The sequence below is a fragment of the Lampetra planeri genome, chromosome 47, assembly GCF_965212315.1.
Source record: "Lampetra planeri chromosome 47, kcLamPlan1.2.h2, whole genome shotgun sequence".
In the NCBI taxonomy this organism is placed as follows: Eukaryota; Metazoa; Chordata; class Hyperoartia; order Petromyzontiformes; family Petromyzontidae; genus Lampetra; species Lampetra planeri.
The window spans coordinates 8632549-8654192 of NC_136153.1; the positions used below are offsets into that span (position 1 = coordinate 8632549).

General features: G+C 57.5%; 1 protein-coding gene across 1 annotated transcript in view; it reads left to right on the top strand.

The window, feature by feature from the left end:
* The window catches only part of LOC144733449 (patched domain-containing protein 1-like), a 68525-nt gene that overhangs the window by 10656 nt on the left and 36225 nt on the right, over positions 1-21644 (top strand). Inside the window, exons 3-10 of the mRNA XM_078615356.1 lie at positions 7363-7714; positions 7808-8015; positions 8819-9828; positions 9896-9974; positions 10211-10476; positions 10632-10766; positions 16237-16364; positions 16727-16786. Coding sequence (XP_078471482.1) covers positions 7363-7714; positions 7808-8015; positions 8819-9828; positions 9896-9974; positions 10211-10476; positions 10632-10766; positions 16237-16364; positions 16727-16786 — 2238 coding nt within the window. The remainder of the gene's footprint in view (positions 1-7362; positions 7715-7807; positions 8016-8818; positions 9829-9895; positions 9975-10210; positions 10477-10631; positions 10767-16236; positions 16365-16726; positions 16787-21644) is intronic.

The window sequence follows — 21644 nt, forward strand, 5'->3', positions numbered from 1 at the left end:
AGAATCCCTCGTAGAGCCATCCCCGTCTTCTCGAACCCTCTCGGACGATCCTCTCCCCTCGGCCAGGCAATCCCTTAATCCTTCCCAAAGGGGTCTCGAGCCCAGGTGCTTTGCGAGCCGGTGTCCCGCGCTGCTTTCAGGATCACCGGAAAGAACTTCACCGCTCGTCAGTCAGGACACAGACGATCGCCCCCGCCCCCCCTCCGTGCCGTTCCGTGGCTGATCCAGCCCCCCCCCCCTCTCCATTGTTGGCGCATTGGGCAGCACGGCAGCCGACAGACGGCCGGCAGCCCCCACCACCGGCCCACGCACCCACCCGCTCCGTCTAGCGGAGGCATCTTCTGCCAGCAGTGGCGTCTGTGAGAAATTGCAGGGCTCCGCTTTTACCTTTGCAATCAGCAGAGATGTCGACTACGCTTCGTGCTTTCTCCGTTTGTCTTCGCGCCTTGATTCCTCGAACGCAATTAAAATCCACGCCGTATATATATCTCGCGGTGTTGCCGCTTGAGCGGCCTTGACGAGAGTGCGTCCTTGCGTGACACCCCCTCTTGATTTGTATTTTGTCATTATTCGTGCCATCTCAGCCTTAGCCCCGTTCGCCTCTTTTATAAATGGGTTTTGATAATTTCTATCTCGTATGAGGCTCGTGACAATCCCTGGTCTATGAGCGCTTGGACGGCCGCATCAGTTGCTCGCTGCATCAAAAGTATTTTCGTGGCCGATAAAGGGCAGCCGTAATGGTGATCGATGTTCATCAGTCCTTTCTCAGATCTGATGGATAGTATCGCACGGTCATTTTCCTTCCGATATTAGGAAGCCAATGGAGCTATGCATTTTTAAATCTAAACTGAAAACTCATTTCTTTAAAACTGCTTTTTGTCTTTATCTGTTTATCCTTCCCCTGCATCTCCGATTAGCATGGTTGGCTACGTACGATGCGAAAGAAGTTCAACATACCTACATTGGTAGAGAAACCTCTCCTAAATCCGTCTTGCTACATACATGGACATTCCACTGGTACAGCAATGGAAAGCTTCACAGTAGAAATCAAGGCAATGTTTAATATACTCAAAACATCACTCACACATACAAAGACAAACGCCCTTAGATAGCCTTTCACAACAAGTGCTGATCGCGAGCAGCACCTACGAAGGCCGACATGGCACACGAGAGGGTGGGTGGCCAGCACCACGCCCGGCCGCCTTTGTCTCCCCAATGCTGATGTTTACCGAATCGCACCGGTTGTTCATTGAAGGCTATGTCGACCTAGTGGAGGCCCAGGACTGGTTTAGATATTCGTCACTGCTGTTGACCGCGAGCCAGAATCGAACTAGGATTCATAGCGGAGCGCGCTAACGACTGCGCCACCACTCTCCGCACAATTGCTACGCACAGACAATAACCGCCATTCGCCCCTAAGTGGCGGTTACATCACCACGGCGCTTGTGCCAGGCTACGTGCACTTTAAGGTCACGTGAAGTGTCCTACGTCTGCTGCAGGTCACGGGACAGATCCAGGTGCCAGGGATTAACTGTCCGAGATGAGTGGCCGATGCACCAGCTGTGCCCCCTACTGCGCCAACTCGCTGCGTTTCAGCCACCCAGCGCTCCGCTCGTCGTTGTGAGCGTCGCTCCTTTGCCCTCCGTTGCTGCTGGAGGGCGACTGCCTCCAACTGCCCAGTAGCAGCAGCGTCCTTCACGAGCCTCCTCCACACACACACGCAGACACACACGCGCAGGCACGTACGCAGTTCGAACGGAGGCACGCGGTGCGTTTAATTAGCAGTCACATGCGGCGGTGCACTTTTCATTTCATGAATGAAGGGGCTGTGGCCTCACCTGTGCTGAATAACAATTAACAACCGCATCTGTACCTCCTGCACATTGCATCCCAGTGTCGGCGTTGCACTCCGTGAGTCAGAATGCTGCTGCTGCAGCGGCGGTATATCGGTCAGCAGCAAGAGCGTTGGGCTTGCTGATCCAGAGGTCACGCCGGTTTAATTCCATCCCCCGGCGGTAGCGGTTGAAATGACGGTGGTGAGTTTTCTGAAATCCAGCAACATCATTTCTCGTGTAGGTTGTGCCTGGTGGGGTCAAGTGTGGATATTCCTACATCTTCCAAAAACGCCTGGTCAACGTGGAAAAGTAGGCCAAGGCCCACCGAATGTTCTCTGGTTCGCTGCGAGACAGCAGTGGGTGTCACGTGACGAGTGGAAGCCGCAGTGATAGCGGCATGTATCCTGGATGTGGTATGCCGGGTATGCGGATATATGGGCACTGATAGGCTGCAGCAATCACGTGAACACACAATAACCCAATTCTTCATTTCAAACGATCACGCTGTGTACAATTTGATCATTTCTGTAAAGCGCCTTGGTAAAGGCGCTACATAAATCGCATTAAGACAAGACAGCCACAGCCGGAGCGAGTGACAGTGAGAGGTATCACTGAATGTGGTGTGCTGGCACATTCCAGGCAGATGCAGCGGGGGCAGTGAGCTCGCAAAACATCTCCCGGTTGAGCCTCCCGGAAAACTCGACAGCCTGAGACGGTGGGAAGCGTGCGAGGCCCCAAGCCGGCGTAGTTCCCGGTTACTCGTCGCGTTCGCTTTGTTCAGTTAAAACAAAATAATCCCCCCTTTGTTATTGTACGCCACGTGAGCCATTTGGCATTGGACCCAGCGAGGACCTCGCATCTGGCTCCAATTCCAAACGTGTTGCATGGCGAAGCCTACACAGACTGAGAGCGAGTGGGTTACGGCAGATGCAACTTTCTCATTAAATCATGGGGGGGGGGGGGGGGGGGCTGGGCTTGTGCTCAACCGAACAACGTGCTCGTCAGGAGAACCAACTCACGGATCATCTCACGAGATGCCCTGCAGCACTACACTGCTACTCCTCAAGATTTGCCAATGCCAACACTGAAAGCGGCGGCCTGGGCCGAATATTGGGGAGAGACCGCATAGGTTGGACAGGAGACACGACCGAGAATATTGTTAGTCGCAAAAGAACGCGGTGATTTTCGACTGGCTCCGTTGTTCTGTGAACGTGTGAATGTAGCAACGTACCGATCGATACTCGCCGCCTGTATCGCGATCCACGCGTCGACGATTGTAGTGGCGATGCTCTGTCTGTACGCTGTGACATCCGTGATCGTCGCAGGACGCCCATGATGATTAAAAAAAAATCGATCCTAACGGCTTCACTTGGGGGCTTTCTCACTCTGATGAAGTAAATACAATCTTTCTATAATAGAGGCGTTTTTGGGTTAGATCGCGTCAATATATAAATGTGTCGTTTAACCCGCCACCACCCGACACAGCCAACTAGTAAGGGTTGTCACGTAAACAGAATATGGCCAATTCGTCACTAGTACAGCACACCGGTTGTGTGTTGGAGAGCCAAGCCACAACATTTACAATCTGAGTACGACGTTTCGCCAGTAATTACAACCAGCTTCATCAGGCGACAGCCAGATTTGTGGCGGGTTTTAACGACACATTTATATATTTACACGATCGAACCCAACAAAAAACCTCTATTGTGGATGATATTGGTCGCGACAGCCTACGTGTTAAACCAAAATCGTTTCTGCCTCAACCGAGGCTACCCGGGCCAGGAATTGAACTCGCAACATTCCCTTCAAAAATTGCAAATTGAATTTCGTCGGCCGAACGAAAATTGCAAGAACGCGCGGCGCTGAAGTGGGAAGTGAATGGCGGGCGCCACGCGGCGTGTGGGCCGTTGATGGCCGCTGGCAGATTAGAGATGAAATTGGATTATGGGACACGTCCAGAGCCACGCTTGTTCATGTCGGGATAGACTGTCGACGTTTACGTGATTCCCCGGCCTCGAGTCTCCTCCGAAATTATTAGCCGCAGACGGTCTCCCGGTTTTGAGTGTTTTACCGACTTATAGCGCGTTGTTTATACGTGATCGGGGGGGGGAGGGTGGAGGCAAAGGTGAAGCCCTGCAATGTCTGGGCTTGTGCCTCTGCTGGCGGAAGCGCCTCCACTCGAGGGAGCTCTAGAGAACCCCTCACTCACTCGCTCTCAACGAGGCTATTTTAGGCCTACTCTTCCACGCTGGCCGGACGTCTTGGAAGACGTGCGGAGTAACCCACAATTGTGTTTTTGTTCCACCACACGCCGCCTTGAAGTTCGGTTCAGGCAACCCCCACGATGAGCGTGGCGTGGGGAGGGAGGCCGCCATTGAGCAGTGGCATTACGATCCGGCTCTTGTGTTACTGAGCTGCGTCCCTCCCTCGCAGTTCGGTGTCAGTGGGCTGCCTCCCTGTTCCCGCTGCTGCTGCTGCTGTAACCCATAGGCCGCTCAAACGCGTCTTGGAAGTAGCTCTATAGCGTCCACTTCTGTGGGCCGTGCTCTCGCAACACGAGGGGGGGGGGGGGCTTTGCTCCGTGAGCACCTCACGAACGCCTCCTATTTACCGTGAACGCGATGCCGGCGGCGCGCAATTGGGATTCAATTAAATTGGGGCGAATGTTTGGGTAAGAAAATGAAGAAACGTCCAGATCGTTTGTTTCTCAGTCCGCTTGTCCTGGTGAGGGTCGCGGCGGCAGCAGCGTGTTGAGTAGAGCGGTCCACACCTCACTCTCCCTGGCGACAGACTCCAGCACTACACTACGATACACTACTACACACTACTATACACTACACGATACACTACTACACTACACTATACACTAAACTACTATACAATACTATATACACGACACTATACACTACACTGCTATACGCAGACTGTAGCTCTTTACGGGGCAATTCCCAGGCATCGCCAGGCCAGCCGAGCGACATCGTCTCGGCAGCGTGCCCTGGTCCAGCCCCGTGCTCAAATGATGATTTACGATATTTCGTCGCCCCCCCCCCCCCCCCGAGACTCTTCATCTGTGGCAAAGGAGCCCTCCGAGAGATTCACTGCGCGTCCTTTCGTGGAATGTATTTAGAGAGGCGACATAGCCCCAACGAGAATGCATCATTCTACTCTTGAAGTCTTCTTGAGCCGTGTTCTTCGTCAACGCCATTCTGACAGACGATGCCGTCACGTCCTTTGTTGGGCCAAAGTTGTGGCATCGTCGTCAGCGTCCTCCTAGCGGTCATGTAACCACACGCGTTGACCCCCACGCACACCCTTCCACCGGGTCAATAACTACTATACAATACCCCTTTGTCTATCCACTGCTGGATGAACAACGCCACCTCTTACGCCGTGTCGGTCACGGGCGGTGGGAGGCGTTTGACCTTGCCGGATGAAGCTAGTACGGGGCTACTAGACGTGTAGTAGCTACTACACGTGCAGCTACTACACGTGCAGCTACTACACGTGTAGCTACTACACGTGCAGCTACTACACGTGTAGTAGCTACTACACGTGCAGTTGCTACACGTGTAGTAGCTACTACACGTGCAGCTACTACACGTGCAGCTACTACACGTGCAGCTACTACACGTGCAGTAGCCACTACACGTGCAGTTACTACACGTGCAGTTACTACACGTGCAGCTACTACACGTGCAGTAGCCACTACACGTGCAGTTACTACACGTGCAGTAGCCACTACACGTGCAGCTACTACACGTGTAGTAGCCACTACACGTGTAGCTACTACACGTGCAGTAGCCACTACACGTGCAGCCACTACACGTACAGCTACTAAATGTGCAGCTACTACACGTGCAAGTAGCTACTTTGTCGCGGTCAGGGAAAATATGTGATCGCCTGCTGGAGGGAGCTCGAGAGAGCCTCTCTGGAGGGGCATGTGGGCCTACTCTTCCAGACGTTTAGGAAAACAATGGCGGTAGTCACCCACATTTGACCCTGCCACTCGCGACTGGTCGCCCATCGGCTCTCCTTGTACCTGCTGGACATCTGTGAACAAAAGAGCTTCATAGCTCATCGGATCCCTCCAGGATAATCAAATAGTCTGATTCCGGGGGCCAGGCGGTGGCGAGAGATTTTAAGAAACTTGCCTGCCGCGCCGGGGAGATGGAATCGAACCTGCGAGCTCCGGGCCGTGTGTCCAGTGCGATGCTGACCGTCAACTCCACCGTGGCAGCGTTTGACCCGACCACTTTTTGCCGGTTTCCGTTATTAATTTGACTTACGCGACGAAAAACCGATTGCCGCGCTTTTAATTTCCACATCGACATTTGACAATGAGCTGGAACGCCGTGTTGCCGACGGACAGGCGGGAGGGAAAGTCACCTCGCGTTTGTTCAAGAAAGCCTGACTCTGGCTGACGAGACTCCGAATGTCGAAACTGGATTGCATTAAACCGATGCTTGCTGATAAGATGCCCTCCCAGAAGGCCGTGTGACCGATGGGTTTGTGTGTAAACGAAAAAAAAAACACTTTCTTTTAATTCACAGAGACAAATAATGGCAGGAGGTTGGTTTTTTGACGCTGAGCGATTACTTTTGCCTCATGTTTTATCTCCCGTAGACTCACCTTTTCGGGATCTGCCGCGACCGGCGTTAACGGTTAGCAGCGCGCGCTGGACACTTGCAATCCAGAGGTCGCCGATTCAAACCCCATCGCTCGGCGAGGCGGTCGATACGAAGGGAGCCCAGTTTCTCAAAGCCCCCCCCCGCCACCCAATGGCTCACGTGCGGTCGGGTAAAGTGTGGGTACGCCCGACGCTTCCAACACGTCTCGTCGACGTCGAACAGCAGGATGAATATTGCCGTCGGGACTTCGCTCGAGCGCGGAACCTTCCGTCAGCGGGTGGCGTGAGCCAGCAATTGCAGGGCTGCACCTTTAACAGTCAACGATAACTTGGCACCACTTGGCGTCCGCGCGATCAGTTCCCGCAGCGCGGGAAGCGACCGCAAGGGAAGGCGCCGCGGCCTTCTCACCGCAAGGGGGCAAGGTTTTTTCGAATTCGGCAAATTTCTACGGCGACACCGCGTGGCCGTGCTCGACGAGGTCACGGGATCTTCAGTTCGCACCGCCGTGGCATTAACCAGGGCGGCCTGGACGGATTCGAACCGCGAACCTAAGCGGCAAGCGGCGACCGTGCCTTCCGCCGGGGCCCGCACCGCCTCTGCCTTGACCTTTACATCTACCTTGACCTTTGTCTTGACCTTTACATCTACCTTGACCTAGACCTTCACTCTTGATTTGAAGTTTTCGTGACTGCAGGAATCCATACTCTTTGGTTCTTTCGGTAAAGTCACGTGGGTAGAAAATTTACTTTCACATTTACCTTTGTCTTGACCTTCACTTTGACCTTGAACTTTGTCTTCACCTTTGTCTTTACATTTACCTTGACCTTCACTTTGACCTTGAACTTTACATTCACCTTGACCTTCGCCCCGAACCCCCTCCTCCTCCCCCCCCCCCGCAGGGCACGGCATGCACGGCATGTTCGAGATGCTCTCCTCCTGGCGCAAGAGCAAGGACGAGCTCGGGGTGAAGGAGCGCCTGGCGCTGGTGTACACGGACACCATGGTCTCCTTCACGCTCACCAGCGCCATGTACCTGGTCACCTTCGGCCTGGGCGCGAGCCCCTTCACCAACCTGGGCGCCGTCAAGGTGTTCTGCCGCAGCACGTGCGTGGCCATCCTCTTCAACTACCTCTACCTGCTGTCCTTCTTCGGCTCGTGCCTCGTGTTCGCCGGCTACGTGGAGGCACGCGGGCAGCACGGCGCGCTCTGCTGCGTCGCCGTCCCCACGCCGCCGCCGCAGCCGCCGCCTCCGCCGCCGCCGCCGCCGGCGTCGGCGGAGGGCACCGGCGACGCCGACGCTCCTCCGCTGCTGCCGCCGCCGCCCCCGCCGCCGCCCCCGCGGAGGGGCTGCTGCCGCGTGACGGAGCGGTCGCACCGCGATCGGCACCGCGCCACGCCGGGCGCGAGCGAGAACCCGGCGTACGACTTCCACGTGACGGTGTGGTTCCTGCGCGAGCACTGCGGGAAGTGGCTCACCAACACCTACGTGAAGCCCTTTGTGGTGCTGCTCTATCTTGTCTATGTGTCCTTCGCCATGATGGGATGCCTGCAGGTCAGAGTGCACTTTCGTTTTCGTGCTTTGCCGGTTGGGTTTTTTTGTCCGTTTGCGTTTTTTGTTTGTTTTTTTCGTTGACGCTTTACAGCCGCTGGGTTGAAAAGCGGCGTCGCGTCTACGTGTGCGTCCCTTCTGTCTGTGTGTCCTGCGTGGTGATGATGGGATGCTTGAAGGTCAAAGTGCGCTTCTGTTTTATTTGTTGTGATCTACGTTTAGTTCGGGGTTTTTTTCTCCCCGACCTAAGGTCGAACGGGACATCGTGTCGATGCGCCCTCTGCGATTATTGATGCGGCGCCCGGTTTAATTTAGGCCGGAGCTCTCCGGGACCGAGCTCCAGAAAGGATTTCCCCACCCGCTGCTCTCTGTCAGTGAGGGTGGAAGGGGGTGGGGAGACGTGGGAAGAGCTTTCAGAGCTTGGTAATTGGGGAAGTCCCAGAAAATATTCCATGAATTTGTGGTGTTTTGTTTGTTCCGAAGTGCACCGCTCACCTCACCGTCTACACCCTCACCTCATCTGGACCCGTCATCTCACCTCGCCCTCCACTGCCCCAGTCGCTCTCGCTCAGCAGCCTCTTCTACTCAAGCCAGACAATACCCACGCTCGACGCCGACTTCGCCCTTTGCGGCCTGACTCCCCTGCCCCCCCGCCTCTCCCCCCCTCGACCCGCTGCTTCTCCTCACCTCGCCTCCCCGATCTCTTCTCCCCTCCGCTCACCCGCGTCTCCTCCCCGCCTCCCCTCCCCTCGCCCCCTCCCCCCGCCCCCCCTCCCTGGCACCGGCACCTCCGCCGGGCCCCCCAGGTGCGCGAGGGCTGCGACCTGGGCCGCCTGCTGGCCACGGACTCGCGCACGTTGCGCTACCGCGCGCTGCAGCGCGAGTACTTCAGCAGCTACGGGCCGGCCATCGGCTTCTACGTCTACGAGCCCCTCGACTACTGGAACGAGAGCGTGCAGGAGGGCCTGCGCGCCATCACCGCCGGCTTCGTGCGCTCCTCCTGGCTCGAGAGCTTCCTGGCCTTCCTCGAGAAGTCCAACGGCACCGCGGCGGTGGGGCGCGAGGCGTTCGTGCGCGCCCTGCTGCGCTCCTTCTTCGCGGCGAGGCCCTTCGTGGGCTTCGCCGACGACCTCATCCTCGCCACGAGCAACGGCTCCGTGGACATCTCGGCGTCGCGCATGTACCTGGCGGCCGGCCGCACGGCGCTCGCCCGCGAGGAGGTCTCCGGCCTGCTGGACACGCTCCGCCGACGCTCGCTCGCCTCCGACGTCAAGTTCGTCATCTTCAACCCGTCGTTCGTGTTCGTCGACCGCTGCGCCTCCTCCATCGGCTACTCGGCGCTCACACCGTGCGCGGGCGCCCTCGCCGCGCTGCTGCTCTCGGCGCCGCTCTCGGCCGAGCCGCTGGCCAACGCGTGGCTCTCGCTGTGCGCGCTCTCCGCTGGCTTCGGCGCCCTCGGCTACATGACCCTGTGGGACGTGCGCGTCGACTTCGTGTCGGCCCTCTGCCTCGTCTTCGGCGTCAACTACGCGGTGGAGCACTGCGCGCCGCTCGTGGCCGCGTTCGCCGCGGGCCAGGAGCTCACGCGCACGCGCTGGATACAGGTGGCCGTCGAGCTCAACGGCTCGCCCGTCCTGCAGAGCCTGGCCTGCTTCGCCGCCGCCCTCGCCCCGCTCTCGCTCGCGCCGTCCAACCTCACCTACACGCTGTTCCGCGGCCTGCTGGTGGCCGCCCTCGCCGTCGCGTTCCACGTGCTCGTCGTGCTGCCCGTGGTGCTCACCTTCTTCCCGCCGTCCAAGCGCAGGAGGAGGAGGCGGCGGGGGGGCGGCGGGGGAGGGGGCGGCGGGGGGGGCGGGGGGGGGCCGCCGCACCGGCCGCCGGCCCAAGCGGCCGCCGCCAGAACCGCGCGACGAGATCGAGTGCGTGGAGCTGCACAGCGCCAACCGCGTCACTGCCGATCAGGCGACCGCTGTGTGAAGTGGAGGGGGGGGGGGGGCGCGGTGGAAGGGAGGGGGGGAAAGCGGGGGGGGGGGAGGTCGACCCGGGGCACGGCGTTCTTTACGGAGTAGGAAGGGAGACGCGGCGCGGCGGGAATGCCGACGGGCGGCTCTCTTGGGTGGCGCGTCGGCCGTCGCGATCGCCGTGCGGCCCCCCCAGGTTCGGGGCCCGGGCCGCGCGTTGAGCGCTTCCCCTCTCAGGCCATCGCCACGCGCTGCCACGGGCGTCCCCGGGAGCTGAATTCCCCCGGATTGCCGGGAAAAGTCCCGGGCATGGAGCGCGGGAGAGAGCAAGCCGGAGCGCAAAGGAGGACATCGTTTAACCCATCGCAGGGGAGCCACGTCGCGGTTCCTCACTTGGGGCTCCTGAAGGTGCCCCCACCCCACCCGCAGCGAGCGCCGTGTGGGAGGATGACTGCTGAGCAGGTGGAAGACCGCGCTGTGCAAGAGAGCTGTCTGCCCCGCAGGTGCAAGGACGTGCGTCCCGAGCTGCCCCACGCCAGCCTGGAGCTCAGAATCGCTCGCGAAAATCACTTCAGATGGAGGAAAAGATAAAAAAAAAGTGCAAACCCTCCCGTAGCGACCGTCGCCCCTCTCCTGGCATGCGAATGCCCACTCGCAGGCTGACACTGCGCGCGCCGTTTAACGAGCGGGGACAGCTGCCACTGGGCGGTCCCCCGTCGACGAGACTGCGGCGGCAGGCGTTGGAGCGGTTGAGATGCGGACGGAGGGACGTCTCCGCGGCCTGCGAGCGAAGGCAAGTGCTGACCCCCTGGAGGTAGTTCCGACGTTCTGGGTAACGTTGCGGGCCTCGCCGCGACGTAACGTGGCACCGCACGCGAGGGCGCGCCGGGAGTCGACTCGAAAGCAATTCCTCATGTCCCCGCCCACGTGGTTCGGCGGGGGAGCGAGCGGCTCGGGATTGGAAGGGCCCAAGTTCAAATCCTGGCGGTGAGGGCGAGTTTATTCGGCCCCCGTTACCCCTCCCACGTGGGCAAGATCTATGGATAGACTCGCTCCTGCCATGAGAACGTGGAACTTCCGATACTGGGTCAGGGTTGTGAACGGTAGCGCCGTCTGAGTTGCTCGTTGGAGCAGGAAATTACTTTGACTTTTTTTTTAATTACCAAATCTTATAAATTATACCGGGCAAATTATATTATATCAGAGTATATTATATTTTATTTTTTCCTTTAAGGCCGCAGTGTTTATTGACGAATGTGCCGAGTTTTATTTCGTTTGCTTGTGTACCACTGTCAACGCAACAGCAGTAGCAACTTCACCAGATGATGAATTTCATAAGGCACGTGATCACATGGCACATGATGAAGACAGAAGGGATCATTGTTACCGTCCGTTGTGTTGCGTCCACCTTTGAGACAAGACCTCCGCTCACGCGCCACCGCAAGACAATTCTGCGGGATCGTCTGTTACTCGCCGTTCTTATTCAACGACGAATGTTGTTGGCTTGCTGTGATGCTGGCAGCCAACACATACGTAGGAGTACACGTGCCACAATTGCAAAGGATATAATTGATCGGTAATCGGAATTGTGATCTCGGGATGGGTGAACGTTGATAGAATCGTCGGGGCGAGGAGGGGGATGTACCAGGCAGACCTCGCTTAGCGCATCTCTGGAGAGCGCCACCACACCGGACAATCGATTATCACAATTTAGCGATCACGATTATATTTAGAAGAATTTTACTAAAAAATCGATTCGTTTAGCCGCAGGAATGTGGTCTGAGGGCGTCGCTGAGGCGAAGGTCTCGGCAACCAAAGTAACAAGCAGAGACAGTTTTTAGTTTTTCCAATTCGGTAGGTAAAAAAAAACCTCAGTATTTTTGGAGAGCCGCTTCGCACGCACATGGTGGTGAATATACGCGAGGCGTCGGGTCCTTAATGAATGACGGAGTTGGTCCTTGAAGAGCGGCACGCACGCACGCGGCTCCGGAGCCGCAGGCTGCGGCCCCTGACGACTGAGATCATCACGGAGGTGCCGGAGCTCTGAGAGTGACCCGGACTGGGAGCGCAGCGGCACCAACAACCTCGCCTCGTCCCCACCTCATCCCCACCTCGCCCCCACCTCGCCCCCACCTCACCTCCCACCTCGCCCCCACCTCGTCCCCCACCTCGCCCCCACCTCGTCCCCCACCTCGTCCCCACCTCGCCCCCACCTCGTCCCCACCTCGTCCCCACCTCGCCCCCACCTCGTCCCCACCTCGCCCCCACCTCGTCCCCCACCTCGTCCCCACCTCGCCCCCACCTCGTCCCCACCTCGCCCCCACCTCGCCCCCACCTCACCCCCACCTCGTCCCCCACCTCGCCCCCACCTCGTCCCCCACCTCGCCCCCACCTCGTCCCCACCTCGTTCCCCACCTCACCTCCCACCTCGCCCCCACCTCGTCCCCCACCTCGTCCCCCACCTCGCCCCCACCTCGTCCCCCACCTCGCCCCCACCTCGTCCCCACCTCGTCCCCCACCTCGTCCCCACCTCACCTCCCACCTCGCCCCCACCTCGTCCCCCACCTCGCCCCCACCTCGCCCCCACCTCGCCCCCACCTCGTCCCCACCTCACCCCACCTCACCTCCCACCTCGCCCCCACCTCGTCCCCCACCTCGTCCCCACCTCGCCCCCACCTCGCCCCCACCTCGCCCCCACCTCGCCACCACCTCGTCCCCCACCTCGCCCCCACCTCGCCCCCACCTCGTCCCCCACCTCGTCCCCACCTCGCCCCCACCTCGTCCCCCACCTCACCTCCCACCTCGCCCCCACCTCGTCCCCACCTCGCCCCCACCTCGCCCCCACCTCGCCCCCACCTCGTCCCCCACCTCGTCCCCACCTCGCCCCCACCTCGTCCCCCACCTCACCTCCCACCTCGCCCCCACCTCGTCCCCCACCTCGCCCCCACCTCGCCCCCACCTCGCCCCCACCTCGTCCCCCACCTCGCCCCCACCTCGCCCCCACCTCGTCCCCCACCTCGTCCCCCACCTCGCCCCCACCTCGTCCCCCACCTCGTCCCCACCTCGCCCCCACCTCGTCCCCCACCTCACCTCCCACCTCGCCCCCACCTCGTCCCCAACTCGCCCCCACCTCGCCCCCACCTCGCCCCCACCTTGTCCCCCACCTCGTCCCCACCTCGCCCCCACCTCGTCCCCCACCTCACCTCGCCCCCACCTCGTCCCCCACCTCGCCCCCACCTCGCCCCCACCTCGCCCCCACCTCGTCCCCCACCTCGCCCCCACCTCGCCCCCACCTCGCCCCCACCTCGTCCCCCACCTCGCCCCCACCTCGCCCCCACCTCGTCCCCCACCTCGTCCCCCACCTCGCCCCCACCTCGTCCCCCACCTCGCCCCCACCTCGCCCCCACCTCGTCCCCCACCTCGCCCCCACCTCGCCCCCACCTCGTCCCCCACCTCGTCCCCCACCTCGCCCCCACCTCGCCCCCACCTCGCCCCCACCTCGTCCCCCACCTCGCCCCCACCTCGTCCCCCACCTCGTCCCCACCTCGCCCCCACCTCGTCCCCCACCTCGCCCCCACCTCGTCCCCCACCTCGTCCCCCACCTCGCCCCCACCTCGTCCCCCACCGCTGCCTTGTAGGAGCAGTACAGTAGAATGCACTCACAAGTACAGGACATAATATACTTACCGAGTGTAAACATTTAATTAGTTAAATCATATTTATCATCCTTGTAATTAAAATTATTAGCGCTATTACCGATACCCCGCCTAGTTAGAGTATATATATATATTTAATGGTATAATGGGACCCCCCCCCCCCCCTCCTCTTGTAACGGCTGATTCGGTTAGTGCCCACTTCTCCATGAACAAACGCTAAGCGAGGTCTGCCTGTACAGGGACTCCGCTACTTACGAACGAGTTAGGTTCCAGAGGTCTGTTCGTAAGTCAATTTGTTCGTAAGTCCAACTTTACTCCTGCCCTTTCCAAACATTGTCGTACGGCGTGTACACTAAACACGGGGAATGACTTTAAAAGTCGTATAACCTCCTGCAGATGTAGATGCCACTGCTTCTTCACGTTCTGCAGATGTTGGTGCCACCGCCGCCATCTATTGCGCGGCGGTAAAACTGGACATACGGACCAGGTTTGTTCGTATCTCTGAAAGTTCGTAGGTCGAAGAGGAGGCACTGTATTGTTACACGAGGAATTGTTGTGACTGCGTGTTATTTGGGTGTTCACGTGTGTGTGTGTTTTCTCGCGACCGCAGTGTGTGTGCGTGTGTGTGGGGGCAGCTGGCAGCGGTGGTGTAGCGGTTAGCGCTATGCTGCGCTACGCACCTGGCGACCCGAGTTCGATTCCTGCTCACGGCCAACACCAGTGACGATTATCTTAATAGGTCCTGGGCCTCTCCTAGGAAGACAAAGGTGGCCGAGCGTGGTGTTGGCCACCCACCCCCTCGTGTGCCGTTCCGGCCTTCATAGGTGCTCGCCAACAGCACTTGCCCCAACAGTCTGTTGAAGGCTATACGGGGGATCTTTGTCCTTGGGGGGCAGTTGGCACAGTAAGGGGTACAGCTGGTGCGTCTGCCAGTCATCTCAGTCAGCCAACCCATGGCACCTGCTGGGTCTGTCCCGTCATCTCCTGTCATCAGCGAGCCTTCGACACTTCACGTGGCCTCAAAGTGCACCTAGCCTGGCACAGGCACCGTGGTGACGTCACTGTCAGTTAGTGACGAATGGCAGCTGTTGGTATTGGGGGGGGGCAGTGGTTTGGCGCACTGTACTCATTGCTTGGCGCTCTGAGTTCGATATCGTACGCCACGGTCAATATCTGTGGTGAATATACAGGTTGCTTCAAAAAAATGTGAACACTTATATGGGACTGTCGTTTTGTAATGGAAAGAGAACGGCTAATACACTGTAACATGATAACAAATTTCTGTTAATAGCTTCAAAAAGTAAAAGAGTCTCCACTTTAACACGTCGGCTTTCGCGACCAAAATTATTCACAATTAAGTCATTTGGGTTAGATCGCGTAAGTATAAATGTGTCGTAAACCTCCACCACCCGACACAGCCTATTAGTAAGGGATTTGTCACGTAAACAAAACGCTAATTAGTCTACTTTTTTATCAACCTTTATGATGAAGAGTCTCCACTTGTTCACCATCATTACCTGGAATCTTCTCCAGGTGGTCTCCAGAGCTCGGAAGCACATTTATTGTGCTATTGTTGCTAATTCTCAGAAGTGTTCACATTTTTTTGAAGCCCCCTGTACATGAACCAGTCCTGGGCCCTTCCCCGTGTGTACATCTCACCAACTGGGGAGACAAAGGCGGCCGGGCGTGGTGCTGGCCACCCACCCCTTGGGTTGCCGTTCCGTCCTTCATAGGTGCTCGCTAACAGCACTTGCCCTAACGGTCTGTTGAAGGCTATACGGGGGATCCTTTTCTTGTGTGTGTGTGTGTTGGGGGGGGGGGTGTGGCTGGGTGTGTGTGGTGCATGCACGTGTATGTGTGTGGGGGAGGATGTGTCTGGGTGTGTGTGGTGCATGCGTGTGTGTGTGTTGGAGGATGTGTCTGGGTGTGTGTGGTGCATGCACGTGTCTTTGTGTGTGTGGGGGGGTGTGTCTGGGTGTGTGTGGTGCATGCACGTGTGTGTGTGTGATAGGATGTGTCTGGATGTGTGTGGTGAATGCGCGTGTGTGTGTGGTGTCTGGAGGGGAGAGGCATAACCGGACTTCTCTAAATTAACTTTATTTGCTCGAATAAGTGTCGGTTATTAGAGTGAAACGATTTTGGGAGAAAAAGCGATCAGACAAAACAAAATCAAATCTCCTTTAGCAAATGTGTTTCACACAAAACCAGAACATTTTCTCAAACACCCCAAACCACGCACGCACGCAGGCAGGCGCATCCAGACTCCCTGTGTCACAAGGAGCGCGTGCAGATGAACTGTCTCTTGAATTTCCCACATCGAAGGGGACTGACTGATTCGATATCGGCGTCACAATATCTTGGGGATTCCCCTACATGCCAAGGTAATCGTCGCTCGATACGATGTACGCTTTATATCGCGAGGTATTCACCGTAACCGTGGAATCTGGACAACTTTAGATTTGCCTCTTATCACTGGGTACCAATCAACAGAAGCCGAGGCGTTGGGTGTTGGCCATCATACGTCGTTCGCTTCACAAGTCATGCCCAGTATCGGGGAGATACCTGTGGCATTGACGTGTTATCTGCGTGAGTTTGTCATCCAATTAGTTTCGTGAGCTTGCGATGCTGTCCGTCGTCGTCGCTCGACCGCGAGTCGGGCGACTTCTCGTGCTCGTCGCAGAGCGCCACGCGGTATCCAAACCGAACCCCGTCGCTGGAACATTTCCAGCTTTACAGTTCCGTGCAACTTGTACCTATGGGGTGTTGAACTTCTTCCGCACCGTACGTAGCCGACCGTGCTAATTGGAGATGCGGGGCAAGGACAACAAACTAAACAGGAATCGGTTCGAAAAGAAATGGGTTGTCATTGTAAGAGCCGTGATCGGATCTCCGCGGCGCCGGTGACGGGAGGCCGCGAGTTCGAATCCCTGCTTGGTGGGGCCGACTCCGCCCCCCATCGCTCCCTCTCCGGAGGTCAACAAATCCCCCACTCGGTGCGGTTACAGCGGCCGTAGTCCTATGGGTCGAGGCTTGGCCTCTGCAGTGGCCATGTGGCTCAGGGGGCTGCCGGTGTAGATGATCGCGCCCGCCCTGTTAGCCCCGCTGGAGTTGCGGCAGGCGGACGGCTTCGACTCCTCTCTGGTCATCGCGCAGCCCGGTCTGTCGACGCGCGGCCGCGTGGACTCTCTGCCATGATGTCCGTCGTTTCATGCCGCGTGCCGCTGGAGCTTCTGCCGAAGAGGCCACCGGAACGCGGAGCTAAAACGTCGGACCTCGTGCCCAACAGCACGTGGTACAACCCGGGAAACTCTTTTTTTGCGGAGCGGTGTTATGACATTTTCGGATTGTAATTGACGGAGCATGCACACGTAAGGGGTTGGAAAGAATGACTCTATAAGGAGCTACACTTAAAACTATATATACTGTAATGTTTTGGTAAGGCAGCACTCAACGGACATGGCACTTGTGTAAATATCACACCGACAACTATTTGCACACAATAAATGAGCAAATCTGTTTCTTTTAAAATGGGATTCGCCCCATTGACGAACTTGACACACACACATGGTGCTTACTGAATACCCATCCCGTGGCAGAGCACTGTGGGAAACGATGCAATCTGTTAGGAAACGTGAAGGTCGGTCACCTGAGTGTCATACACTTATAACGTCGTTGATAGATGGACAAGGCCCTATCGTGGGCATGTTCGTGTGCGTCTTACGTGCGTCGCCCACCTAGCGTCATTCAGCCATCACGCGTCTGGTGCTCTCCCGATACCGATTCATAATCTCGTGCGCGCGTCCTGTTTGCTGTCATCGTCGTTCTCGTCTTTGTGTCTGGCCGGGCGGCGTTAGTGCGTGGCCCCGTGGTTGACCGGCGGCCCCAAGACGTCTTGAGTTTAAACGGCGGTCGAGACCCGGCCGCGGCTGGGCCGCGCCGTCGCGCGCACAAAGTTCCAAGTCCCGAGACCGATCGGCCGGGCCGCCGACTCGACTCTCACGAAGCGCGTGAGCTGCTTTCCGGGACGCGATTTGCTGCAACGTGTCCGGAGCACGTGGCTAAATCAGCCGAGGTCGTTAGCTGCACCTAATCAGGGTTTCCTTTTAAATTGAGATCGCCCCGCTTTGCCGACCTGTTCTTCGGCGATCGCCACATGACGGCGTCGCTTGCTCACGGAACTCCGCTGCCGTCGACCGAGAGGTGCGAGGGCGGGAGCGGTGCGAGGGCGCGAATGAACGCCGGCGGTCGTCGTTTGCCTCCACCGATTTTAAAATACCTCGCCCGGGAGGCACGCCATTCCGGGTCGTACTCAAGAGGAGAGCGTGCCCGACGCGTGGCGATGTGTGGGGGTACGAACGCACCGCTGGCGGACCTGTCATCCGCCGCGTCATCTGCGAGTTAACTCCCGCTTAACCGTGAGAGAATGGCCCATAAGTGCGGATGATAGGAGACATTCGCCGTACATCTCCGCTCATCATCCCCCTGCCGAATTCCAGTCACGATAAATGTCGATTGCGACCGTTGAAAACGTTGCTTTGGTCTCTCATGCGATGGACATTGACTCCCACGTGCTGGGGGGAGGCGAGGGGATGGGGAGGCGCTGCCCTCTGCGACGTTGACCAGATGCCACCTGAAAAAGGGATCCCAGGGGGTAGCTCTTTGCTATCCACTTCCGTGGGCCGTTTTCTCACGCAGAGGGTCGCACTGCTTGGCGCGGGGTCCGGCTGGATTGCTTCGTCTCATTGACGCGACGCTGGGATACAATTGGGGGAGGGGAGGGGCAGGGGGTGGTAATTATGAGATATATGTTGTTAAAAGGGTTGGAGGTAAATGGTTAAATTCAACTGGCTCAGAGCACAACTGCATTGCAGTGGTCATTTTTTTTAAGCGTTTATCGGTGAAGCCCGCCGGAAGGCGACTGACACAGACTCGCAGCTCGTGCCGCGACGAAGGAGCACGGGGACAGGGCACGTCACGTGACGTCGGGCAGCTCCATGGTGAAGGCGCAGCCCTGCAATTCCTCGCTCACGCGCCACTGCTGGCGGAAGAACTTCCACCGGAAAGAACTCCAGGACAGCTCCCTTTTGTTTTTGTTCTCGAGGGGGCATTTTCCCTGCTCTTCCATTCTGTGCAGAACGTCCTGGAAGGAGCGAGATTACCCACACTGCACCCCACCACACGCGCCCTGCCCGCCGATCGCTACGGGGGGGGGGGGGCAGAGGCAGGAGAGCGAGGGAGTGGTGGGTGGGTGAGGGTGGTGGGTGGTGGGTGGGTGAGGGTGGTGGGTGGGTGGGTGAGGGTGGTGGGTGGGTGAGGGTGGTGGGTGGGTGAGGGTGGTGGGTGGGTGGGTTGGGGGGGGGTTAAGAAGCTTGCACCGTTTGTTTCCACTGCCGCGCCGGGAGATCAAATTGACCTCCCGGCGTGACCTCTGGATTTGGCGAGTCCGGAGCGCTGACGGTCACCCCCATCACGCTGATCATCTCGCCCTTGACTCCCCCGATCTGCCGAGGGGCACACGGTCATCTCATTCCCCACGTGACGCTCGCGTTGATTGTTTAATTGGAAATTCGCGTGGAGAAAGAAGTTAACCAACGGCAACTACTGTATACACATTCTTCCCAAAAATCACGAATGGCCCGGCATTGTTACGCGGACAGAAGACCCGGCCTTGCGAACAGCGCAAGTCTAGAATAAAGATGCAGTAATCACTGAGCAATGTTTTATTGACATCACGTAATATACATAATATACGATTTAATATCATCATCGTCATAGTAATAGTTACCACCACCCGTTCAATCTTACTTCTGGTGGTGTGGGGCTGAATGACAAGTCTGTGGCGGTGGCGTAACGTGGTTTGTCATGGGTGGGGGGGGGGGCTGCGTACAAGGGGATGTAATGTCGGGGGGCTCTGTCCAATCTGCCCCCCTCCCCTCCTCCTGCCCCGCGTGGAGCTGCCACGTTCCCCCTTCCTGCCCCGCGCAGGGTTCACCCCGGGTTTTCAGTTCTCTTCCGTACGCGAAATAGTCGCCATTGGCGTCGGCCAAAACGTCCGAAAACGCTGCAGACGATTGACCTGCAGCGACGCTCCGTTTGTACTAAAACGCAGCGGCAGCAACAACAACATCGCCCCGTACCCCCAAACAGTCGTGGCATAGACGCGGTGATGATCGCAAAAAGGGAGCCGTGTTCGAGAAACAACCTCCACCCCCAGATTCATCGCAGGGGCCACGATCGCTGTTCCCTCTTCATCGGAGAAAAACAAGACTCTTTCATCGGCCCGGTCAACAAGCGGCCCGGTCAACAAGCTGTGTGCATTGTATATATATATAGACACACGTATACGATAAAATAACTTACAAACCTAAAGTCTTAACCAAATATATGCGTGTTCGTTTAATCCCTACTTAAGCAACCTAATCGCCCTAAAGTGTTTCGAAAGCCGGCGAGCGTCCACCCTCTCGGTCATTCATCCATCCACGCCTCGTGCCTGCGAGCGACTCGGTCTTGTTCTGCAGGGCGATCCATTTATAGATACCGCGCCCATGTCCGGTGGCCCAGGCCGATTGGATGGGGGGGGGGGGCGTGAAAGCGGCTCGCTGGCCGCGCATCTTCCCGAGCCGTTAAAATATTTGGTACAGGAGAGGTCATTCATAATCACAAAAAAGCCTACGTGTTAAACAGGAGAGGTCATTGTCTGCGATTATATGGGACGGGGGGGGTGTTGGGAGGCCAACATCACCGGATCCGATTATCCGTGGGATTATCCGCGAACTTACGCCTCTTATCCACGGGGTCAACATTTGGCGATTGACCCCCCGCGGATAACGGGAGTGATGTCGGTAGTAACGGGAGAGATGTTGGTAGTAACGGGAGTGATGTGAGTAGTAACGGGAGTGATGTAAGTAATGGGAGAGATGTTGGTAGTAACGGGAGTGATGTGAGTAGTAACGGATAGGCGCGGACAACAAGGGAGGCATTGGGCCGTGGCTCGCGTGGGCCGTGGATGACGAGGGCAGCGCCGTAGGAGACGGATTCTCCTGCGAGCGCGTCGAGGGGAGATCGGTGTGGGAGGCGCGCGCGAAGGAATAAGATGTTGATCTTTCTTGAACTTCTTCCGGTCATGTCAGTAGCTGGGGGGGGGGGGGGTATCTATAAATGGATCACGCTCTGAGCGAGCTTTTGCTCTCCACGCTTTGCTTGGCGACGCGGTGACGCACGCGGTGCCCGGTGGGATTGGCTCAGACCTTCATCGCTTCCGGGGCGAGTAAAATAGGTACCATTTTGTGGTGAAAGTCAGCAGTCTTGGTCCTGTGTGTGTGCGTGTATGTGTGTGTGTATACAGACTGGCCTCTTCCATAGCAATGTGGAATTTCCACCACTGGCTCAGGGTTTTTAACGCTCGGTTAAACCTGGACCCGCGCGTCGACTTGGGGGGGTGGGGGGGGCGCTGGGATCGAGACGTGGACGCGGCTCTGGCGTGCTCGGCGCGTTCCGTCATTGTGCTGTTTGTTGTGTGTGTGTTGTGTGTGTTGTGTCTGTTTGTTGTGTGTGTGTGTGTTGTGTGTGTGTTTTGTGTGTGTTGTGTGTGTGTGTGCTGTGTGTTGTGTGTGTGTTGTGTGTGTGTTGTGTGTGTTATGTGTGTGTTGTGTGTGTGTGTTGTGTGTGTGTGTTGTGTCTGTTTGTTGTGTGTGTGTTGCGTGTGTGTTGTGTCTGTGTTGTGTGTTGTGTGTGTTGTGTGTGTGTTGTCGTGTGTCTGTGTTCTGTGTTGTGTGTACGGTACAGTGGTATGTGTTGTCGTGTGTGTGTGTGGTCTGTACGCATGTACGTGAGCGTGTCCTGTGTACACCCAAACAACCTCTATTATGGATGTCACATTGTGTATGGGTGTAGTGTGCTATCAGTAAGTGTACTGTATGTTTTTGTGGTGAGTCTATTGTGTACACGTGCGTATTGATGTTCATGTGCAGGAATTGCAGTGTGGCTTTTGTAAGTGGTCGACATTGTGCTTCAAC